Below are 19,633 nucleotides of genomic sequence, written 5' to 3' on the forward strand. Positions count from 1 at the left end.
TAGTTTTCTTAATAGTATTAGGTAACATCTTAATAATATCTAGTTACAGTTGCTCTTAAATTATTACAATTAACATTCACAATTCATGTACAGACTAACTACCTTATATACAGCTATAATTTTAAATATTAGTTTTCAATATTGTCCATATCTTAGAGCTCTTTCATATTGTATAATAGGTTTTTTGTCAGCCAGTAATACAATTTTCTTTTGAATTTTTTGAATGGCAGAGATCGAGCAGTGAGAGGCATCTTGTTAAAAATTTGGAGGGCATTTACTTTATGAGATTTTCCTGTTATAGCTAGCCTGTGCCTTGGAATGTCAAAGTTTACCTTATTTCTGGTGTCATGTTTGTGTATTGTTTCCCTTGCTATTCTTGACAAAGATTGCAGACTCAGAAATGGACAGGTTCATAACTGTTAGTAGTTTAAGTGACAGTGCTCTTCAGGACCAGCCTTGCATACTATGCAAACAACTTTTTTTGAACTTTTAAAATGTTGCTGATATGAGGAAAATGTCCCCATATGATCCATATGAGAAGGCCATATGAGATGTGTGACTGGAAGAGCCCAAAATATGCCATATGGAGACAATTATTACTGACCATATCTCTCAGTTTCCATATGAGTAAGAGCACCTGTAAGATCTTTCTACAGAGTTGATTACTATGTTCTTCCCAACTGAGTTGGGCATCAATATGTAGTCAATCCCAACATAAAATACATATTGATAGCATGTTACACTTGGGGCTGGTTCTTCAGTCTGGTAGACAGATGACAGCTCCAGCTGTTGAGCTTTTTTACATAATAGCTCATTTAATAACTGCAAATGAATACCAACTTAATATAGTGAAAATAACTCCACTGTATAAAAAGCTGCTCAGTGTAGTATTTCGTCTACTTACACAAGATCCCTGGACAGGAAATGCTGGGGAAATGTAGCCCATCTGTAAACTGAAAAGCGAGCAGATTTGTCGTAAGTGAAGTCACCTTTCTCTGAAGAATATTACAACTCCCATACAGGATGACTAAGAATCAATATCCCCTGTAGCAGTGTGCAGAGATTTACATAGCATCCGTCCATATGATTTTATCACATTTGTACTATTAGTAAATCAAATCTGTATGTCATGTAGTGTTAAGACACTTCATGCAAGAGAAACATTCCCATGCATATTTGCTTATGGCGTTGCAAGTGATTTGTAAGGTGAGCTGCTGAAGAGTTGATATAACTTTTAACACCCTCTAGCTGCTTTTTGTGATGTAGTGCTGTGAATTGTGTTCTTCTGAATTGTGGTTGATTTGTCTCATAACATACATAATCCAAATCATTTGATTCAAGTACAGGAGACATGTCAAATTGTGGTAAAATTTCACCATAAAGAAAGAACAGCTGATGTTAACAAACAGTATCATAATCATAATACAATTTTGTTATATATACACACAATAAAATCTAACACTTAATTACCCCTTTCTCAAATTATCATGTTATCCTCTATGAACTCTTCTATCCAATAGTAGCATTTCTCCCACAGAATCTGCTATAGCCTCATTTTTAAAATTTCTGGTTTCATATTAAATATGTTTTTGCCCATTAACTTGTTATATATTGTCATCCCCATATACTGTGGAGTCCGTGCATGTAATTTCAACGGATGTGTGGGTAGCATAACATTATTTTTATGGGGAACTGCCTGCCCACTCTTCATTTCGCAGTCCGGTGATGGAGGGAAGTGCACGACCACTGTCTGATGACTTACCTTTCCGCACACTTCTAACCTCCATCCCCTACTTCCCGCCCTGCTCCACTTGCAGAACACAATTTATCCCATTTATCCCTTAAAATAATTCTACTGCATACATAAACATTAATTTTATACTATTAAATACTATTTTTTTTAAAAATCTACCATTTTTCCATTTCCCACAACACCAGAAGTGTTAGTTCTACCTTTAAATGTCCCCCCCCCCCCCCCCCCCACGACGCACGGCAACACTCATACCCTACTGGTTAGGATTTTCAGTATGTTGTTCATGACCTTTCCTCCAACTACCATACAAAAATTTGTGACAAGTGTTGCCTGTAATTTTCCTTCATTAGCTGGACTAGGCTGGATGAATTGATAACTGATTATGTTATGTGGACTATAGTGTTAATAACAAGTATAGCCCCAAGGGGTTCCCAATTCCTGCCAACAATGGCTAATTTACAGAATTTTCTAGATTGATTAGTTAGCAAACTAACAAGCTTTCTTAGTGCAAGTGAACAGTTATGTAACCAGAAAAGTTTGGGATACAAAGCTTGATAATTTAATCTTAAAAATGTGAACTAGTTAAAAATAAAACTTTCTGGTGACAAGAACTTTAACTACACATAACTTACAAAATATGACTTCTTCAAAAAAGTAAGAAGTTCAATGAAAAGACGAACCAGGGGGCTTTCAAATGACGTACGGCAATATGCAATCAGAAATTTGCTGCTAAAAACTGTTTCCAACTGAGATTATGAGAGTGTTGTCATCAGTAATTGAGAAATTACATACTGAGTGATAAAACTTGGCTGTTATCAGCTTAAAGTCATTACCTAAATTGTAAGGCTGGAGATCAATATCTTTTACATTTAAATAAAATTTAAAACATTACTCAAAAACTTAATTGTCTATATCATAATTAGAGAACAATAATAAGATAACTAGTTTCAGTTGAAAAAAATCAACTGTCTTCAGATCTTAAAAGAATAAACGAACAGCATTGCATACCAAATTTGGTGAGAAATTAATGTATCTGTATGAGAAACAGATAAAACACAGCATCTGAATAGCAAAAAGCACTCCCACCAAATATATATATAATCAACATTTGTGCATTACAGTGGAGTCTCACGGATGAGAAATGCTCACTAAAATAGACCAATTATCAATAGAAGAGCCATGAAGTGCTTCTCAACCTGTAAAGTAAGGAAACAAAAACAGCGTGACTCAGAACAAATAGACAAACAGAAATAAATACTAACATAAATCTGAAACTAGCTGTCTGTTACACTTTCACGACTAAACCGTTGGACTGAATTAGATGATATATTGTACTGAGATAGCTTGAACAATGAGAAATATCGTAGGCTATTTCAGAAAGTGTATTGTATTGTATTGTATTTTAACCGGAGACCTAGAAATGATGGAGAGGCTCCGTCCTCGCCGCAGCCACAGTGGTCCACAACCCCATGACGACTACCGCAGTCCACTTCACCCCTCTGCCGCCCCACACCGAACCCAGGGTTATTGTGCGGTTCAGCCCCCGGTGGACCCCCCCCCCCCCCCCCCCAGAGAACGTCTCACACCAGACGAGTGTAAACCCTATGTTTGCATGGTAGAGTAATGGTGGTGTACCCGTACATGGAGAACTTGTTTGCGCAGCAATCGCTGACATAGTGTAACTGAGGTGGCATAAGGGGAACCAGCCCGTATTCACTGAGGCAGATGGAAAACTGCCTAAAAGCCATCCACAGACTGGCCAGTTCACCGGACCTCGACACATATCCGCCGGGCGGATCTGTGCCGGGGACCTGGTGCTCCTTCCTGCCCAGAAAGCCGTGCGTTAGACTGCACGGCCAACCGGACAGGCTGTCAGAAAGGGTAGTACAAGATATTTCCTGACTTGAAGAATATAACATGAAATATGGAGACATAATTACTCTTTAAAAACATTATTTCTTCTTTGAATTTTGAACTTTATCACATTTGTGAAAAAGTTCTAAATAATATGATTCAACATAATGAATACAATACTTATACAACCCTCAATGTGTTTAATCCGTGCTTTCACACTATTATTGGCTGTAAGTGTGTCACATTTTAACCACTTATGGTCATGCTTCTCTTATAGCTCCTGAGATGGTTGAAGACTCACAACAATGGCATCCTTTAAATGCTGCATTATAAATACAGACACATTGTGCTTGTATGTGAAAAACATGGGAGGCTTTTAGTAAGGCTGCACTTGATTGTGATATGCTACTGTAGCCATGGGTAACAGGCAGACGCATGAGGGCAGCTGACGTTGCATGTACAAATATCATACAACGTGCGCTGCACTGAACTACGAATGACTTATTTTCTTTCTTCTTCAGTTTACCACTGTTTAATAATTTTAAAAACTGCACAATTTAATGTATTCACCAACATTCATAACAAAACTACTGATATTTGTCAACAGCTTGTGGTCCAGTTGACATCCCACTGCCAATATTCATGCCTGACGCAGAACCCTCACCGCATAATTTGCAGTTTTATTTCATTATGGTAAGTTGCATGGGGGAGGAATCCCTCCAGTATTCCACAGCTTTTTTTATACAGACTATTGCTTCTGCATCCGCCAGTACATTCCACCTTACAGGTGTCACCCTCAGCAGACTGGAGCAGATTTTAGCAAAATGTTCATCAAAAATATCTATCGCCGATGTCAAATCCACATGACTGAATCTAGTGTATGGGAAGGTATACTGCATAGATGCCCACACCCCTCCACATGCACTGTTCATCTATGCTTCCTTGCCCAAACAGAGTGACAAGTGAGGGCAGCTGACATTGTTCCTTGTACAGTAGCTTACTTACTCATCATTACTCATCCTAATAAAACAACAGATATGAGGGCTAGCCATGGGTAGCAGCTAGTATAATATAAATATAAAAGTAGTCTATGTTATCTGTAATAATTAAGTAGTTATAAAAGCTAATGGAATGTAAATGAACACAGGTGTAAAAGTCTGTGCCTAGCATTGTTGTGTGAAGTAACTTGTAAATTAACATACATAAAATATACAGATGTGCAAGATAGTAACCTGTTTGAAGCAAAACAGCAGACTAACAGCTACCTATCCTCACATGTCAAACAGGAAGTTGCCAAATAAACCACTGATAATGTGCACATATACACAATTGCATTGGGAGGAATGTACTGAGGAAGCCAGTGGGCATTCTAGCGAGATCCTCTCCTGGGAATGCAGAATCTGTAGTAGAAATAAGTTGATAGAGGAACAAGAGGGTAAGATCTGTGCCCTTCAGGTGCAGTTACAACATGCAAAGGAAGAACTAGATAGGCTGAGCAGGGTGACGGGGACTGGGGAATGGGAACTGGCAGTTGGCAAGAAGACAGCTAGGAGGAAGAGGTATTCAGGCAGTTTTACTTTGAGTGTATGCAATAGATTTGACCAACTGTCACAGTTGAGTGGATAGGAGCCTCTTCTTGCTGTAGATGTAGGGAACATGCAGCAGTGCTCAGCAGTTAGGAGGTCTAGGTCAGTTGCAAGAAGGTTCTGCTGCTAGGTAGTTCATATGGTAGAGGTGTGGGCCAGCAGTTGCTGGAAGTGTTGGGGAGTGAGTACCAGGTCACCAGCATTGTGAAGCCTAGCACAGGGTTGGATCAGGTGACTGACAACATAGGGGAGTTATGTAGGAATTTTATGGAGGAGGATCAGGTAGTGATACTGGGTGGTAGGGAATAGTCTTGATAGGGACAGGGAATACGATGTAGGTGATGACCCGGTAAAGATAGCTACTCAAACTGGTAGCACTAATGTGCATTTCGTGCAGCTGTTTCAGTGTCATGATCGGCCTCAACTTAATGCAGCTGTTAGGCATGTTAAAATGGGGCTGGAGAAGGCACTGATGGCAGAGGGCATGGGTCACATTTCAGTGGTGCCAGTTGTGTCTATCAGTAGATCGGGTTTCACTAGGTATGGTCTGCACCTGAATAGGTATGGGAAGGGGAGACTGGCAAATTCATGTAGTAGTAGGTGTTAGAGCTGCATCTTTTTGGGATTGAAGTCAGCTGATAGGTATACCTGCTTAAAAGAAGTCCCTCTAACTAAGGGCCCCCTTCAGAGGACGTCATGTCTCCAAGTAGAGAAGGAATTAGCATATTTCATCAAAATATAAGAGGTATTAGAGATGAAGTTAGGAACTGCTTACAGATGTTGACTCTGAAATTATTGGTATATGGGAGTACTGCTTAAATAATTTGATAATTTAGAGGTTTCCTTTACAAGGATACAGATTAGCTGGCTGTTTTTCAAGGAGTTCCTTGTGGGGTGGAGGAGTGGCCTTGTACATAAAAGACAGTATTCCATTTGAGTCCATAGACGTATCATGGCACTGCACTGAACAGATACTTGAATGTTGTGCAGGGGCAGTTGAATTTAGTGAAACTAAACTTCTACTTGTTTTTGTTTATAGGTCCCTAATTTTGACTTCAGAGCATTTCTGCTCAAGCTTGAGAGGTTTCGCTTTGTATGAAGTACCAGAAATTAGTTCTATGTGGTGACTTCAATATAAATTTTGTATATGATGGTGCAAGAAAAAGGGTGTTGGTAGATCTCCTAAATGCATATGATCTGATGCAGACTGTGATTTTCCCAACTAGTGTGCAGGGGAAAAGTAACACAGCCATAGACAATATTTTTATTCATTCTTCATTATAGATGGGCATTCTGTTAGTAAAAGGGTACATGGTGTTTCTGACCATGTTCACAAATTTCAACACTACGAGGCTTTTGTACTCAAACAAATATCACACGTAATTACAAACTATGTGGGAAAGTTAATCCAACAGCAATAGAGAGTTTTTTAAATCTCGTCAAGGAATATGAATGACAGGATGTTTATCATGCCAATAATATAGATGACAAATATAATGCTTGCCTTAACAAATTTCTCATGCTGTTTGAGAGTTGCTTTCCATTAGAACGTTCTAAATGGAATCATCATTAGTTATCTGCTATATTAGCAGGTCCTTTGCCTCTCCATTTTCTGTGATCCATTGCTTCCTTCTTAAGGCTGCTGTATGTTGTACCGTCCATCATGTCATCCAGTATCTGGAATCTCTTCCTTCCTCGCTTCCTATTCCCTTCTACATAACCTTCTAAAACCGTTTTTTCAGTCCATCATTCTTTCTTAATATATGCCCAATCCAATTTCTTTTTCTTCTCTTTATTACATCTAGAAACTGTCTTTCTCTCCCACTCTTCTCAGTACCTCTTCATTTTTTACTCTGTCCATCCAAGTTATTCTTTCCATCTTCCGCCATGTCCAGATCTCAAAAGCCTCCAGCCTTTCTCTGTCTTTTTTCCTCATAGTCCATTTTTAGCGCCATATAGAAGAACACTCCATACAAGACAGCAGAAGATTCTCCTTTTCTTATAAAATGCCTCTTTTGCCATTGCTATCCTTGTTTTAATTTCTGTGGTGCACTTCCAAGAAAATAGTGGGAAAAGCAGGCGCCAGGTTGAGATTCATAGGAAGAATTCTAAGAAAATGTGACTCATCGACGAAAGAAGTAGCTTACAAAACGCTTGTTCGTCCGATTCTTGAGTATTGCTCATCAGTATGGGACCCTTACCAGGTTGGATTAATAGAAGAGATAGACATGATCCAGCGAAAAGCAGCGCGATTCGTCATGGGGACATTTAGTCAGCGCGAGAGCGTTACGGAGATGCTGAACAAGCTCCAGTGGCGGACACTTCAAGAAAGGCGTTACGCAATACGGAGAGGTTTATTATCGAAATTACGAGAGAGCACATTCCGGGAAGAGATGGGCAACATATTACTACTGCCCACATATATCTTTCGTAATGATCACAACGAAAAGATCCGAGAAATTAGAGCAAATACGGAGACTTACAAGCAGTCGTTCTTCCCACGCACAATTCGTGAATGGAACATGGAAGGGGGGATCAGATAGTGGTACAATAAGTACCCTCCGCCACACACCGTAAGGTGGCTCGCGGAGTATAAATGTAGATGTAGATGTAGAATTGGAATACTAGCCATAAAAGGCAGCCCAGGTGGATGACTAGTGGGACAATATCATGTAGAACAAAGCGGGAATTATATCAAAATGTTAGAAGTAGTCACAATCAAGCTACAGTAACCCATTACAAACGGTACTGTAAGGTGCTTAAAATGTTATTAGGAAGGCAAAGAGTATGTGGTATGCAAACAGAATAGGTAATTCACAGGATGAAATTAAAACCGTATGGTCAGTTGTGAAGGAAGTGTCTGGTCAGCAGCACAAGGTCGATGATATAAAGTCAGTTCATAGTAAAAATATTACTGTTACTGATAAATCAGATGTATGTACAGTATGTAATACTCATTTTCTGAGCATTTCTGGTGAATCAAATAAAAATTTTTTATTTAGTTTCTATAGGGAATCATATAACTCTCTTGGCAAATGCCTTTCCGAGGTTGATGTCTGAAACACTTCTCTGTGATACAGTCAAGGGGGAGACTGAGTCAATAATTAAATCACTGAAGACTAAGGACTCTCATGGATATGATGGGGTGCCCAGCAGAATATTAATGTACTGTGCTGCACATGTTAGCCTTGTATTTAGCCATATTTGTAATTTTCCGTTTAGGAATGGTCAGTTTCCTGAATGATTAAAGTACTCAGTACTAAAGCCATTTTATAAAAAGTGAGAAAAGGATCACAAGGACAATTTTAGACTTATTTCTATGCCATCAGTGCTTGCTAAAGTTATTGGAAGACTTTGTATGTAAGGATAATTGATCATTTTATATCACATGATTTGCTAGCAAATGTACAGTTCAGCTTTAGAAGTCACTTAACAACTGAAAATGCTATGTTCTCTTTTCTCTGTGAGATACTGGATGGATTAAACAACAGCTTTTGAATGCTAGGCGTATATTTTGATTTAACAAAGATTTTTGATTGTGTTGATCACAAAATATTGCTCCAGAAGTTGGACAATTGCGGAATACGGTTCACAACTGGTTCCCCTCTTACTTTAACAACAGACAGCAAAAATTCACAGAGTTGAGAATGGCTGTGATGTGGGCTCTGAGTGGGGTATGATCAAGTGGAAGGGGGAGGGGTGTGCCCCAGGGATCAGTGTTGGGGCCACTCCTGTTCCTTAATTATACAGAGTGTTACAAAAAGGTACGGCCAAACTTTCAGGAAACATTCATCACACACAAATAAAGAAAAGATGTTATGTGGACATGTGTCCGGAAACGCTTAATTTCCATGTTAGAGCTCATTTTAGTTTCGTCAGTATGTCCTTCCACCTACACTCAATGGAGCATGTTATCATGATTTCATACGGGATACTCTACCTGTGCTGCTAGAACATGTGCCTTTACAAGTACGACTCAACATGTGGTTCATGCACGATGGAGCTCCTGCACATTGCAGTCGAAGTGTTCATACGCTTCTCAACAACAGATTCGGTGACCGATTGATTGGTAGAGGTGGACCAATTCCATGGCCTCCACGCTCTCCTGGCCTCAACCCTCTTGACTTTCATTTATGGGGACATTTGAAAGCTCTTGTCTATGCAACCCCGGTACCAAATGTAGAGACTCTTCGTGCTCGTATTGTGGACGGCTGTGATACAATACGCCATTCTCCAGGGCTGCATCAGCGCATCAGGGATTCCATGCGACGGAGGGTGGATGCATGTATCCTCACTAACGGAGGACATTTTGAACATTTCCTGTAACAAAGTGTTTGAAGTCACGCTGGTACGTTATGTTGTTGTGTGTTTCCATTCCATGATTAATGTGATCTGAAGAGAAGTAATAAAATGAGCTCTAACATGGAAAGTAACCGTTTCCAGACACATGTCCACATAACATATTTTCTTCCTTTGTGTGTGAGGAATGTTTCCTGAAAGTTTGGCTGTACTTTTTTGTAACACCCTGTATATATGATTGGCCTCTAATATTACGGGTAACTCTATAATATTTCTGTTTCCTGATGACACTAGTTTGGTAGTAAAGGATGTTGTCTGCAATAGTGGCTCGGTTTCAAATAATGCAGTTCATGACATAAGTTCATGGTTTGTAGAAAATAAACTAACACTAAATAACAGTAAGACTCAGATTTAACAGTTTCTAACACACAATTCAACAAAACCTGACATTTTAGTTTCACAGAATGGGCACATGATTAGTGAAACTGAACAGTTCAAATTTCTAGGTGTTCAAATAGATATTAAACTGTCATGGAAAGCCCACATTCAGGATCTTGTTCAAAGACTTGATGCTGCCATTTTTATTGTTCAAACGGTGTCTGAAGTGAGTGATTGTTTGACATGAAAATTAGTCTACTTTGTTTATTTACATTCGTTTATGTTGTATCGTATTATATTTTGGGGTAACTCTTCCCATTCTAAAAGGATATTTTTAAACGGGCAGTTTTTTTATATATATATTTATATATCAGGTTTTATTTTTATTTACACATCAAGTTCTGTAGGGCCAAATTGAGGAGCAAATCTCCAAGGTCATGGAACATGTCAGTACACGAAATTACAACATAAAAGTATTAACAGATAAAAATAAAATGTTTACGAACCTGAAAAAGTCAAGCCATAAGTTTAAGTAAGTTGTGTCTGTATATGTGTGGATGGATATGTGTGTGTGTGCGAATGTATACCCATCCTTTTTTCCCCCTAAGGTAAGTCTTTCCGCTCCCGGGATTGGAATGACTCCTTACCCTCTCCCTTAAAACCCATATCCTTTCGTCTTTCCCTCTCCTTCCCTCTTTCCTGATGAGGCAACAGTTTGTTGCGAAAGCTTGAATTTTGTGTGTGTGTTTGTGTGTCTATCGACCTGCCAGCATATATATATATATATATATGGAAACATATATATATATATATATGGAAACATTCCACGTGGGAAAAATATATCTAAAAACAAAGATGATGTGACTTACCGAACGAAAGCGCTGGCAGGTCGATAGACACACAAACACACACACAAAATTCAAGCTTTCGCAACAAACTGTTGCCTCATCAGGAAAGAGGGAAGGAGAGGGAAAGACGAAAGGATGTGGGTTTTAAGGGAGAGGGTAAGGAGTCATTCCAATCCCGGGAGCAGAAAGACTTACCTTAGGGGGAAAAAAGGACGGGTATACACTCGCACACACACACATATCCATCCACACATATACAGACACAACTTACTTAAACTTATGGCTTGACTTTTTCAGGTTCATAAACATTTTATTTTTATCTGTTAATACTTTTATGTTGTAATTTCGTGTACTGACATGTTCCATGACCTTGGAGATTTGCTCCTCAATTTGGACCTACAGAACTTGATGTGTAAATAAAAATAAAACCTGATTTAGTGAATTTATCTCGTTTAGGGCCTATATAATGTTGGATGTATGTTTGAAAAATGTTTGGAATCTTAACTTGGCATTTGTTTTACAGAAATATTATTGAATTTTGTGTGATACATGGTCGTTGCAGGCCATAACTACATACCTGGTGTTAGATTTACAGCTGTTATCAAAGGCAGAATGTTACTATGGGTGGATGTATGTATATTTTTGAAGGAAATGCTTCCTGCTATTCAAATGCTATGTCTTATCTGTTTTACATATGGTTGCATTGGTTTCTCATCAAACTGTGTATGTTCTACCTCTTTACTGAAATACTGTAACAAAAGTTTTCTCTGTAATACCTTCAATGTACAAAATCCTTGTAACTTAAAGCAATTTTATGTTTGCTTATTCTGTTTGCATCTGAAGATTGTTGATTTTTTCTTATCGATGATAGTCATCTTACTATGATCTCGACAATTAAAAGTTTTCAAATATTTTTTAAAAGATATTTACATATAAGAATAACAGCTTAAATAAGAAAGTAATTTTTTATGTAACTGAAGCATGCACACATATAACACTGTATGGCACATTTTGACATTTCATAGAATCGCATGGAATAATGCTGTACACGGCAGTCTGCATCACCTGCTGTTATAATTGACATGTTCACCATCCGAAGGCAGCGCTAAACAGCGACGAGACGCGCACAGTTTTCGTGCCTCTGCGCGAACAATGCTGTATGTTACAAGAATGGCGGAGTGCAGCAAGGTGATGCTTACCGCAACTGGTTTGAAATGTGCAAATAATGCACGGAAAAGGAAAATTAAATTGTTAGTTGGCAGGATATTAAGAGGAAAACGCTTCGTGATGCTGGACTGGAACATAAATCACGAAAAGGAAAGGTAGTTCCTACGAAACATCCTCCAACATAGGTGAGTGGAATAATGCTGTATGGGTTCTGTAAAAAGGTGTATGTCTTTAGAGAAGCATATGTGTCCTGTAAAGGGTTGACATGCCCTGTAGAGTACATGGCTCTAATGACATGTTAAGTGTATCTTCTGAAAACATTACAGTAAAAGTATGTAACGTGAATGAAATTAACTACAGTTCTGTAGTTATCATTGGCAAAAAAATTGAATACTTAGTCTGAGTAATGCTATATTATTAAAAGAGAATGTGAAATTTGATAATCTAGTTGAATATTAGGTAGTAATAGTGATTGTTTTTGTGATTCAGGATCGTGTATGCAATGCAGAAGTGTGCTCAAAAGAAGGTTGCAAGGACATAAACCTGGAAATGAAGTTAAAGCTGTACGAAGAATATCATGCCTTAACATACGATGAGCAGTCCATATACTTAATAAAATCCATGTAAATAGGCGTGCCAGCCAGGTGCAAGAGAGGTAAGACAGACAATACTTCACGGAAACAAGCTACTTTCAAATACAAAGTTTACTCGAAAGAAGTGTGTCAAAAAACATTTCTTGACATATTCTCCATCACCCAGTGACGAATGCAGACTCTGCAATGTAAAGTAAAAGGTGGAATAACCACTCCTAAAGATGGTAGAGGAAAACATTGCAATAGGCCACATGCCATATCAAATGACGACAGGGCTCTTATTCGGCAACACATATAGTTTCCCAAAGCACATGAGCCATTACAGCAGGAATAAACCCTCAAAAGAATGTCTGCACCCCGATCTCAACCTCTGTAGAATGTATCGGTTGCTTACCAAAAAGTTTCCTGGTAAGTCAATAAGCAGGTCATACTATCAAAGTCTCTTTCAAACAGATTTTAATCTGCGTTTCGGAACACCTAGATCAGATACTTGCAGACTGGGTGATTTATTGTTTAACAAAATGATTGCAGCTTCAGATGAAATAGAACTGCACAATATCGACATTGAGAGTCAGTTGCATCATTCAAGGGCAGACCAAGCATACAAAGCCCTAAAAAACGATACGGAAATGGCTAAGAGGAGTAACAATATACATGTTATATGTGTTGACCTACAACAGGTTTTACTTTGTCGTACATTGACTCATTCCATGGTATTCTACCAGAGACAGCTGTCGTATAATTTCACGATTCACAATGTTGGTACTGGAAACATCACCATAAATTTGTAGGATGAATCCACCGCAACGAGAGGTTCAGCCGAAATACACTCCTGGAAATGGAAAAAAGAACACATTGACACCGGTGTGTCAGACCCACCATACTTGCTCCGGACACTGCGAGAGGGCTGTACAAGCAATGATCACACGCACGGCACAGCGGACACACCAGGAACCGCGGTGTTGGCCATCGAATGGCGCTAGCTGCGCAGCATTTGTGCACCGCCGCCGTCAGTGTCAGCCAGTTTGCCGTGGCATACGGAGCTCCATCGCAGTCTTTAACACTGGTAGCATGCCGCGACAGCGTGGACGTGAACCATATGTGCAGTTGACGGACTTTGAGCGAGGGCGTATAGTGGGCATGCGGGAGGCCGGGTGGACGCACCGCCGAATTGCTCAACATGTGGGGCGTGAGGTCTCCACAGTACATCGATGTTGTCGCCAGTGGTCGGCGGAAGGTGCACGTGCCCGTCGACCTGGGACCGGACCGCAGCGACGCACGGATGCACGCCAAGACCGTAGGATCCTATGCAGTGCCGTAGGGGACCGCACCGCCACTTCCCAGCAAATTAGGGACACTGTTGCTCCTGGGCTATCGGCGAGGACCATTCGCAACCGTCTCCATGAAGCTGGGCTACGGTCCCGCACACCGTTAGGCCGTCTTCCGCTCACGCCCCAACATCGTGCAGCCCGCCTCCAGTGGTGTCGCGACAGGCGTGAATGGAGGGACGAATGGAGACGTGTCGTCTTCAGCGATGAGAGTCGCTTCTGCTTTGGTGCCAATGATGGTCGTATGCGTGTTTGGTGCCGTGCAGGTGAGCGCCACAATCAGGACTGCATACGACCGAGGCACACAGGGCCAACACCCGGCATCATGGTGTGGGGAGCGATCTCCTACACTGGCCGTACACCACTGGTGATCGTCGAGGGGACACTGAATAGTGCACGGTACATCCAAACCGTCATCAAACCCATCGTTCTACCATTCCTAGACCGGCAAGGGAACTTGCTGTTCCAACAGGACAATGCACGTCCGCATGTATCCCGTGCCACCCAACGTGCTCTAGAAGGTGTAAGTCAACTACCCTGGCCAGCAAGATCTCCGGATCCGTCCCCCATTGAGCATGTTTGGGACTGGATGAAGCGTCGTCTCACGCGGTCTGCACGTCCAGCATGAACGCTGGTCCAACTGAGGCGCCAGGTGGAAATGGCATGGCAAGCCGTTCCACAGGACTACATCCAGCATCTCTACGATCGTCTCCATGGGAGAATAGCAGCCTGCATTGCTGCGAAAGGTGGATATACACTGTACTAGTGCCGACATTGTGCAAGCTCTGTTGCCTGTGTCTATGTGCCTGTGGTTCTGTCAGTGTGATCATGTGATGTATCTGACCCCAGGAATGTGTCAATAAAGTTTCCCCTTCCTGGGACAATGAATTCACGGTGTTCTTATTTCAATTTCCAGGAGTGTCGTTTCCTGTCTGCTTAAATTTGTGATGCACAATTATGATACGCTTAAAGAAGGTATGGAATGAAAACTGGTTGTTTGGTCTGACCCCTGTGTCGGGCAGAACAACAACTGGAGAGTTTTAGCACTTTATTTCTATCTGATCAGCCACAAGTACTTTACAGAAATACATCAGAAATTTTTATGTTCAGGTCACAGTTTCCTACCTTGTGACAGGGATTTTGCAGTCATCGAGAAAAGAAAGAAAGTGTCAAAAATTATGGTTCCTTCAGAATGGAAGCACATCATTGCTGAGGCCTTTGTCGATCCTTCAAAACTGACCATTCACGAGATGATGACGGAAGACTTCAAGGACATAGGATCCATCGAGTTGCTTTTGAAGAAGCCGCCTGCTTTGAAAATTACTGGTGTACTTTGGTTGAAGCTGTGTAGTGACTATCCTCGAGGTTTAAGCGTACGCCATAGCCACAATGTGCTTCGCCCATGGGAAAGACACTGTATTGTAAAGCATGGTTGTGAACATCAAGTAAAAAATTGTCCATTGTCTTCTGAATTCCGGTTGCTCTATAACGGGACACTGAAAGCTCATAAGGACAAGAAAAGGGATCTACTGGACATGAGGAAATATATGGAACCAAAATACAGGCAGTTTTATGAAAACCTGGAGTGTGACAACTGACTATAATGTACTAGATTTGAGCCTAAACTTGATGAACTAATGTTGTGCTATTTTTTTAAGATCAAGCAATTCAGTTTACAATAAATATAATGTAGTATCTTGTTTTAAATCTCGTACGTACTATTTTTGGATTCTAGACACCTTATAATTACAGCAGAGCACTGGCTGATCTGGAATAATACTGTATATCCATTGCCATACAGCGTTATTCCATTTTAAAACTTACTTATTTTCGAAAAATATGGGCTTAGTGCAATTTTAAAAACCAGAAATTAGTATTTTCCACAGTCAGTATGCACAAACAATACTTATCTGCTATTACATTGTTATATCGTATTAATTCTCTGGAACTAACAGTTTTTGTCAATTTCCCAACAACTGCAAAATGTGCCATACAGCGTGTTTCGTGCGCACGCTTCAATTATCATATAGTATCATTCAGAAAACATTATAAAATGAAGGATAGAAAAAATTATATTATTACTGGGAACAGAATAAGAACACATGGATTGTTCCAGCTTCTCTGTTACAAGATGCCTAACTAGCATGATCTGCATTAGCAATCATGCACAACAAAGGAAAATTCATGCAACTTTGACCTCATTACTTTTAATGCAACACTCTGCTAACCAGATCTAAAGTTCAAAAATATTTTTGGTATTCTACCTTGAAGTTTCCTCTTGCAACTGCATAGTGTAGAGGTGTTCTGCCATTGTGATCTCTAGCATTCAATATCGACTTTTCACTCTCATATTTCCTGATAAGTGTGGCTATAGATTGTGCTGCCTGTAATAAATGAGAGGTATATAAAAATCTGGTACATGAAGGAATCCTATATGTTACATATTACAAATCACAAAACTTATAAAACACCATGATAAATACTCCCTTATGACTGAAGATTCACAACAGATTATATTGTTTATATAAGTTCCTCTGATTTTATTACATTAGATTACAGTCAGTATGTTGTTAATTCCATAAATTCATTATTAGGAAGTTATTGTGAATTTGAACTCATCAGAAAAATCTAATTTAGAATGTATTTTTTTAATAGAGGGAAACATTCCACGTAGGAAAAATATATCTAAAAACAAAGATGATGTGACTTACCAAATGAAAGTGCTGGCAGGTCGACAGACACAAAAAAATACACACAAAATTCAAGCTTTCGCAACAAACTGTTGCCTCATCAGGAAAGAGGGAAGGAGAGGGAAAGACGAAGGGATGTGGGTTTTAAGGGAGAGGGTAAGGAGTCATTCCAATCCCGGGAGCGGAAAGACTTACCTTAGGGGGAAAAAAGGACGGGTATACACTCGCACACACACACATATCCATCCACACATATACAGACACAAGCAGACATGTCTGCTTGTGTCTGCAGACATGTCTGCTTGTGTCTGTATATGTGTGGATGGATATGTGTGTGTGTGCGCGAGTGTATACCCGTCCCTTTTTCCCCCTAAGGTAAGTCTTTCCGCTCCCGGGATTGGAATGACTCCTTACCCTCTCCCTTAAAACCCACATCCCTTCATCTTTCCCTCTCCTTCCCTCTTTCCTGATGAGGCAACAGTTTGTTGCGAAAGCTTGAATTTTGTGTGTATGTTTGTGTTTGTTTGTGTGTCTGTCGACCTGCCAGCACTTTCATTTGGTAAGTCACATCATCTTTGTTTTTAGATATATTAGAATGTATTTTATAATAAAATGGAGTAGTCTAATAATAAAGTTAGCAATAATGATTATAAAATTTACAACAGGATATCTGAATGACAGAAGAGGAAATATACCTTTACCATATATTATGTGACCTAATGAACAACAAGTGATGAACTCAAATGGAAGATTGTACTGTTTGAATTCATATTTGACATAGTACATCTCACATGTACAGTATAAACACATTAGATATTGGATAAGCCAGTATTTATATCTATACTAAATTGAAACAGATAATATACCTGAACATAGGGTACATAGATATGGTACAAGTAAATAACATTTATGGGATATTTTTGCAATAATAATATTCTTGGAGCAGATAAAATTTACAAGTATATAAACTTTAAAGAGATAACTACGATTACATCACTGATATATACACTTCAGTAATGGAATATCTTATTGTCTAATGACAATACTGAAAGGAGATGCTGAGTCGCAGATATGCACAACAAATAAGCACAACAAATAAGCTTTCGGCCAGCAAGGCCTTCATCAAAAATAGATGACACACAGACACACACACTCATGCAAACGCAGCTCACACATACATGACTGCAGTCTCTGGCAGCTGAAGCCACATTGTGAGCAGCAGCACCGTTGCATGATGGGAGTGGTGACCGGGTGGGTGGAAGGGGGTGGAGAGGGGAAGGAGGAGGCTGGGGCAGGGAGGGGGAGGGTTAGTAGGGTAGGGGTGGGAGACAGTGCAGTGCTACTGTGGAGCGAGCAGCGATGAGGTGGAGAGAGGGTGTAGAGCAGCTACGTGCAGTCAGGAGGTTAAACGGAGCACAGGGGAAAAGTGGAGGGGGGGGGGGGGGGGGCAGGGAGGTTGGGGGGATAATAGTGGAAAAGGAGAGAAGTAAGAAGACTGGGTGCAATGGTGGAATGAAGGCTGTGTAGTGCTGCAATGGGAACAGGGAAGGGGCTGCATGGGCGAGGTGAAGTTCCCACCCGCATAATTCAGAAAAGCTGGTGTTGGTGGGAAGGATCCATATAGCACAGGCTGTGAAACAGTCAATGAAATGAAGGATGCTGTGTTGAGCAGCATGCTCAGCAACAGGGTGGTCCACTTGTTTCTTGGCCACAGTTTGTCAGCGGCCATTCATGCAGACAGACAGCTTGTTGGTTGTCATGTCCACATAGAATGCAACACAGTGGTTGCAGCTTAGCTGGTAAATTACATGACTGGTTTCACAGGCAGCCCTGCCTTTGATGCAATAGGTGACATTTGTGGCCAGACTGGAGTATGTGGTTGTGGGATGATGTATGCGACAAGTCTTGCATCTAGGTCTGTTACAGGGATATGAGTCATGAGGTAAGGGGTTAAAAGCATAATGTAGTTTACAAAACAACAGTTTATTCTTACATCTGTCTTTAAGTAGATGGACAGCACCCAAAATCAGCAGTTCACAGTTTGACAGCTCATGTGTAAGACCTATGTAAGGTGCAGTCCCAGTGGTGAATAACACCACAGCTATGCATGTTCCATACATAAAAATATATCCACCAATTTCCACAATACTCAATAACATCAATATTTAATAACTTTCAGGTAATTTCTGTGTATCAGATGAATGAACATTTTCACTGAATTGGAATTAACAAGAAGGTGTGAAACGTCATTGTCATCTGACCGAGATATTGTTGCACACTGTGATTCTAATTATAGAATGACTTAATTTAACTACCACAGTATATTTTCCTATGACAAATTGCTACATCAGAATGCTAAGTGTGCATGGTGATTTTTTCTTGTAAATGTGAACTGTGTTTATACACTCCTGGAAATTGAAATAAGAACACCGTGAATTCATTGTCCCAGGAAGGGGAAACTTTATTGACACATTCCTGGGGTCAGATACATCACATGATCAAACTGACAGAACCACAGGCACATAGACACAGGCAACAGAGCATGCACAATGTCGGCACTAGCATAGTGTATATCCACCTTTCGCAGCAATGCAGGCTGCTATTCTCCCATGGAGACGATCGTAGAGATGCTGGATGTAGTCCTGTGGAACGGCTTGCCATGCCATTTCCACCTGGCGCCTCAGTTGGACCAGCGTTCGTGCTGGACGTGCAGACCACGTGAGACGACGCTTCATCCAGTCCCAAACATGCTCAAGGGGGGACAGATCCGGAGATCTTGCTGGCCAGGGTAGTTGACTTACACCTTCTAGAGCACGTTGGGTGGCACGGGATACATGCGGACGTGCATTGTCCTGTTGGAACAGCAAGTTCCCTTGCCGGTCTAGGAATGGTAGAACGATGGGTTTGATGACGGTTTGGATGTACCGTGCACTATTCAGTGTTCCCTCGACGATCACCAGTGGTGTACGGCCAGTGTAGGAGATCGCTCCCCACACCATGATGCCGGGTGTTGGCCCTGTGTGCCTCGGTCGTATGCAGTCCTGATTGTGGCGCTCACCTGCACGGCGCCAAACACGCATACGACCATCATTGGCACCAAGGCAGAAGCGACTCTCATCGCTGAAGACGACACGTCT

The 19,633-nt window shown here is 40.6% G+C and overlaps 1 protein-coding gene across 2 annotated transcripts in view; it reads right to left on the minus strand.

The window, feature by feature from the left end:
* Window positions 1-19,633, minus strand: part of LOC126243098 (serine/threonine-protein phosphatase 6 regulatory ankyrin repeat subunit B-like) — a 280,149-nt gene that overhangs the window by 97,252 nt on the left and 163,264 nt on the right. For both annotated transcript variants that reach the window (XM_049948139.1, XM_049948138.1), the window contains exon 11: window positions 16,071-16,190. In XM_049948139.1, the coding sequence (XP_049804096.1) occupies window positions 16,071-16,190 (120 nt within the window). The remainder of the gene's footprint in view (window positions 1-16,070; window positions 16,191-19,633) is intronic.

The sequence above is a fragment of the Schistocerca nitens genome, chromosome 1, assembly GCF_023898315.1.
Source record: "Schistocerca nitens isolate TAMUIC-IGC-003100 chromosome 1, iqSchNite1.1, whole genome shotgun sequence".
Lineage (NCBI taxonomy): Eukaryota > Metazoa > Arthropoda > Insecta > Orthoptera > Acrididae > Schistocerca > Schistocerca nitens.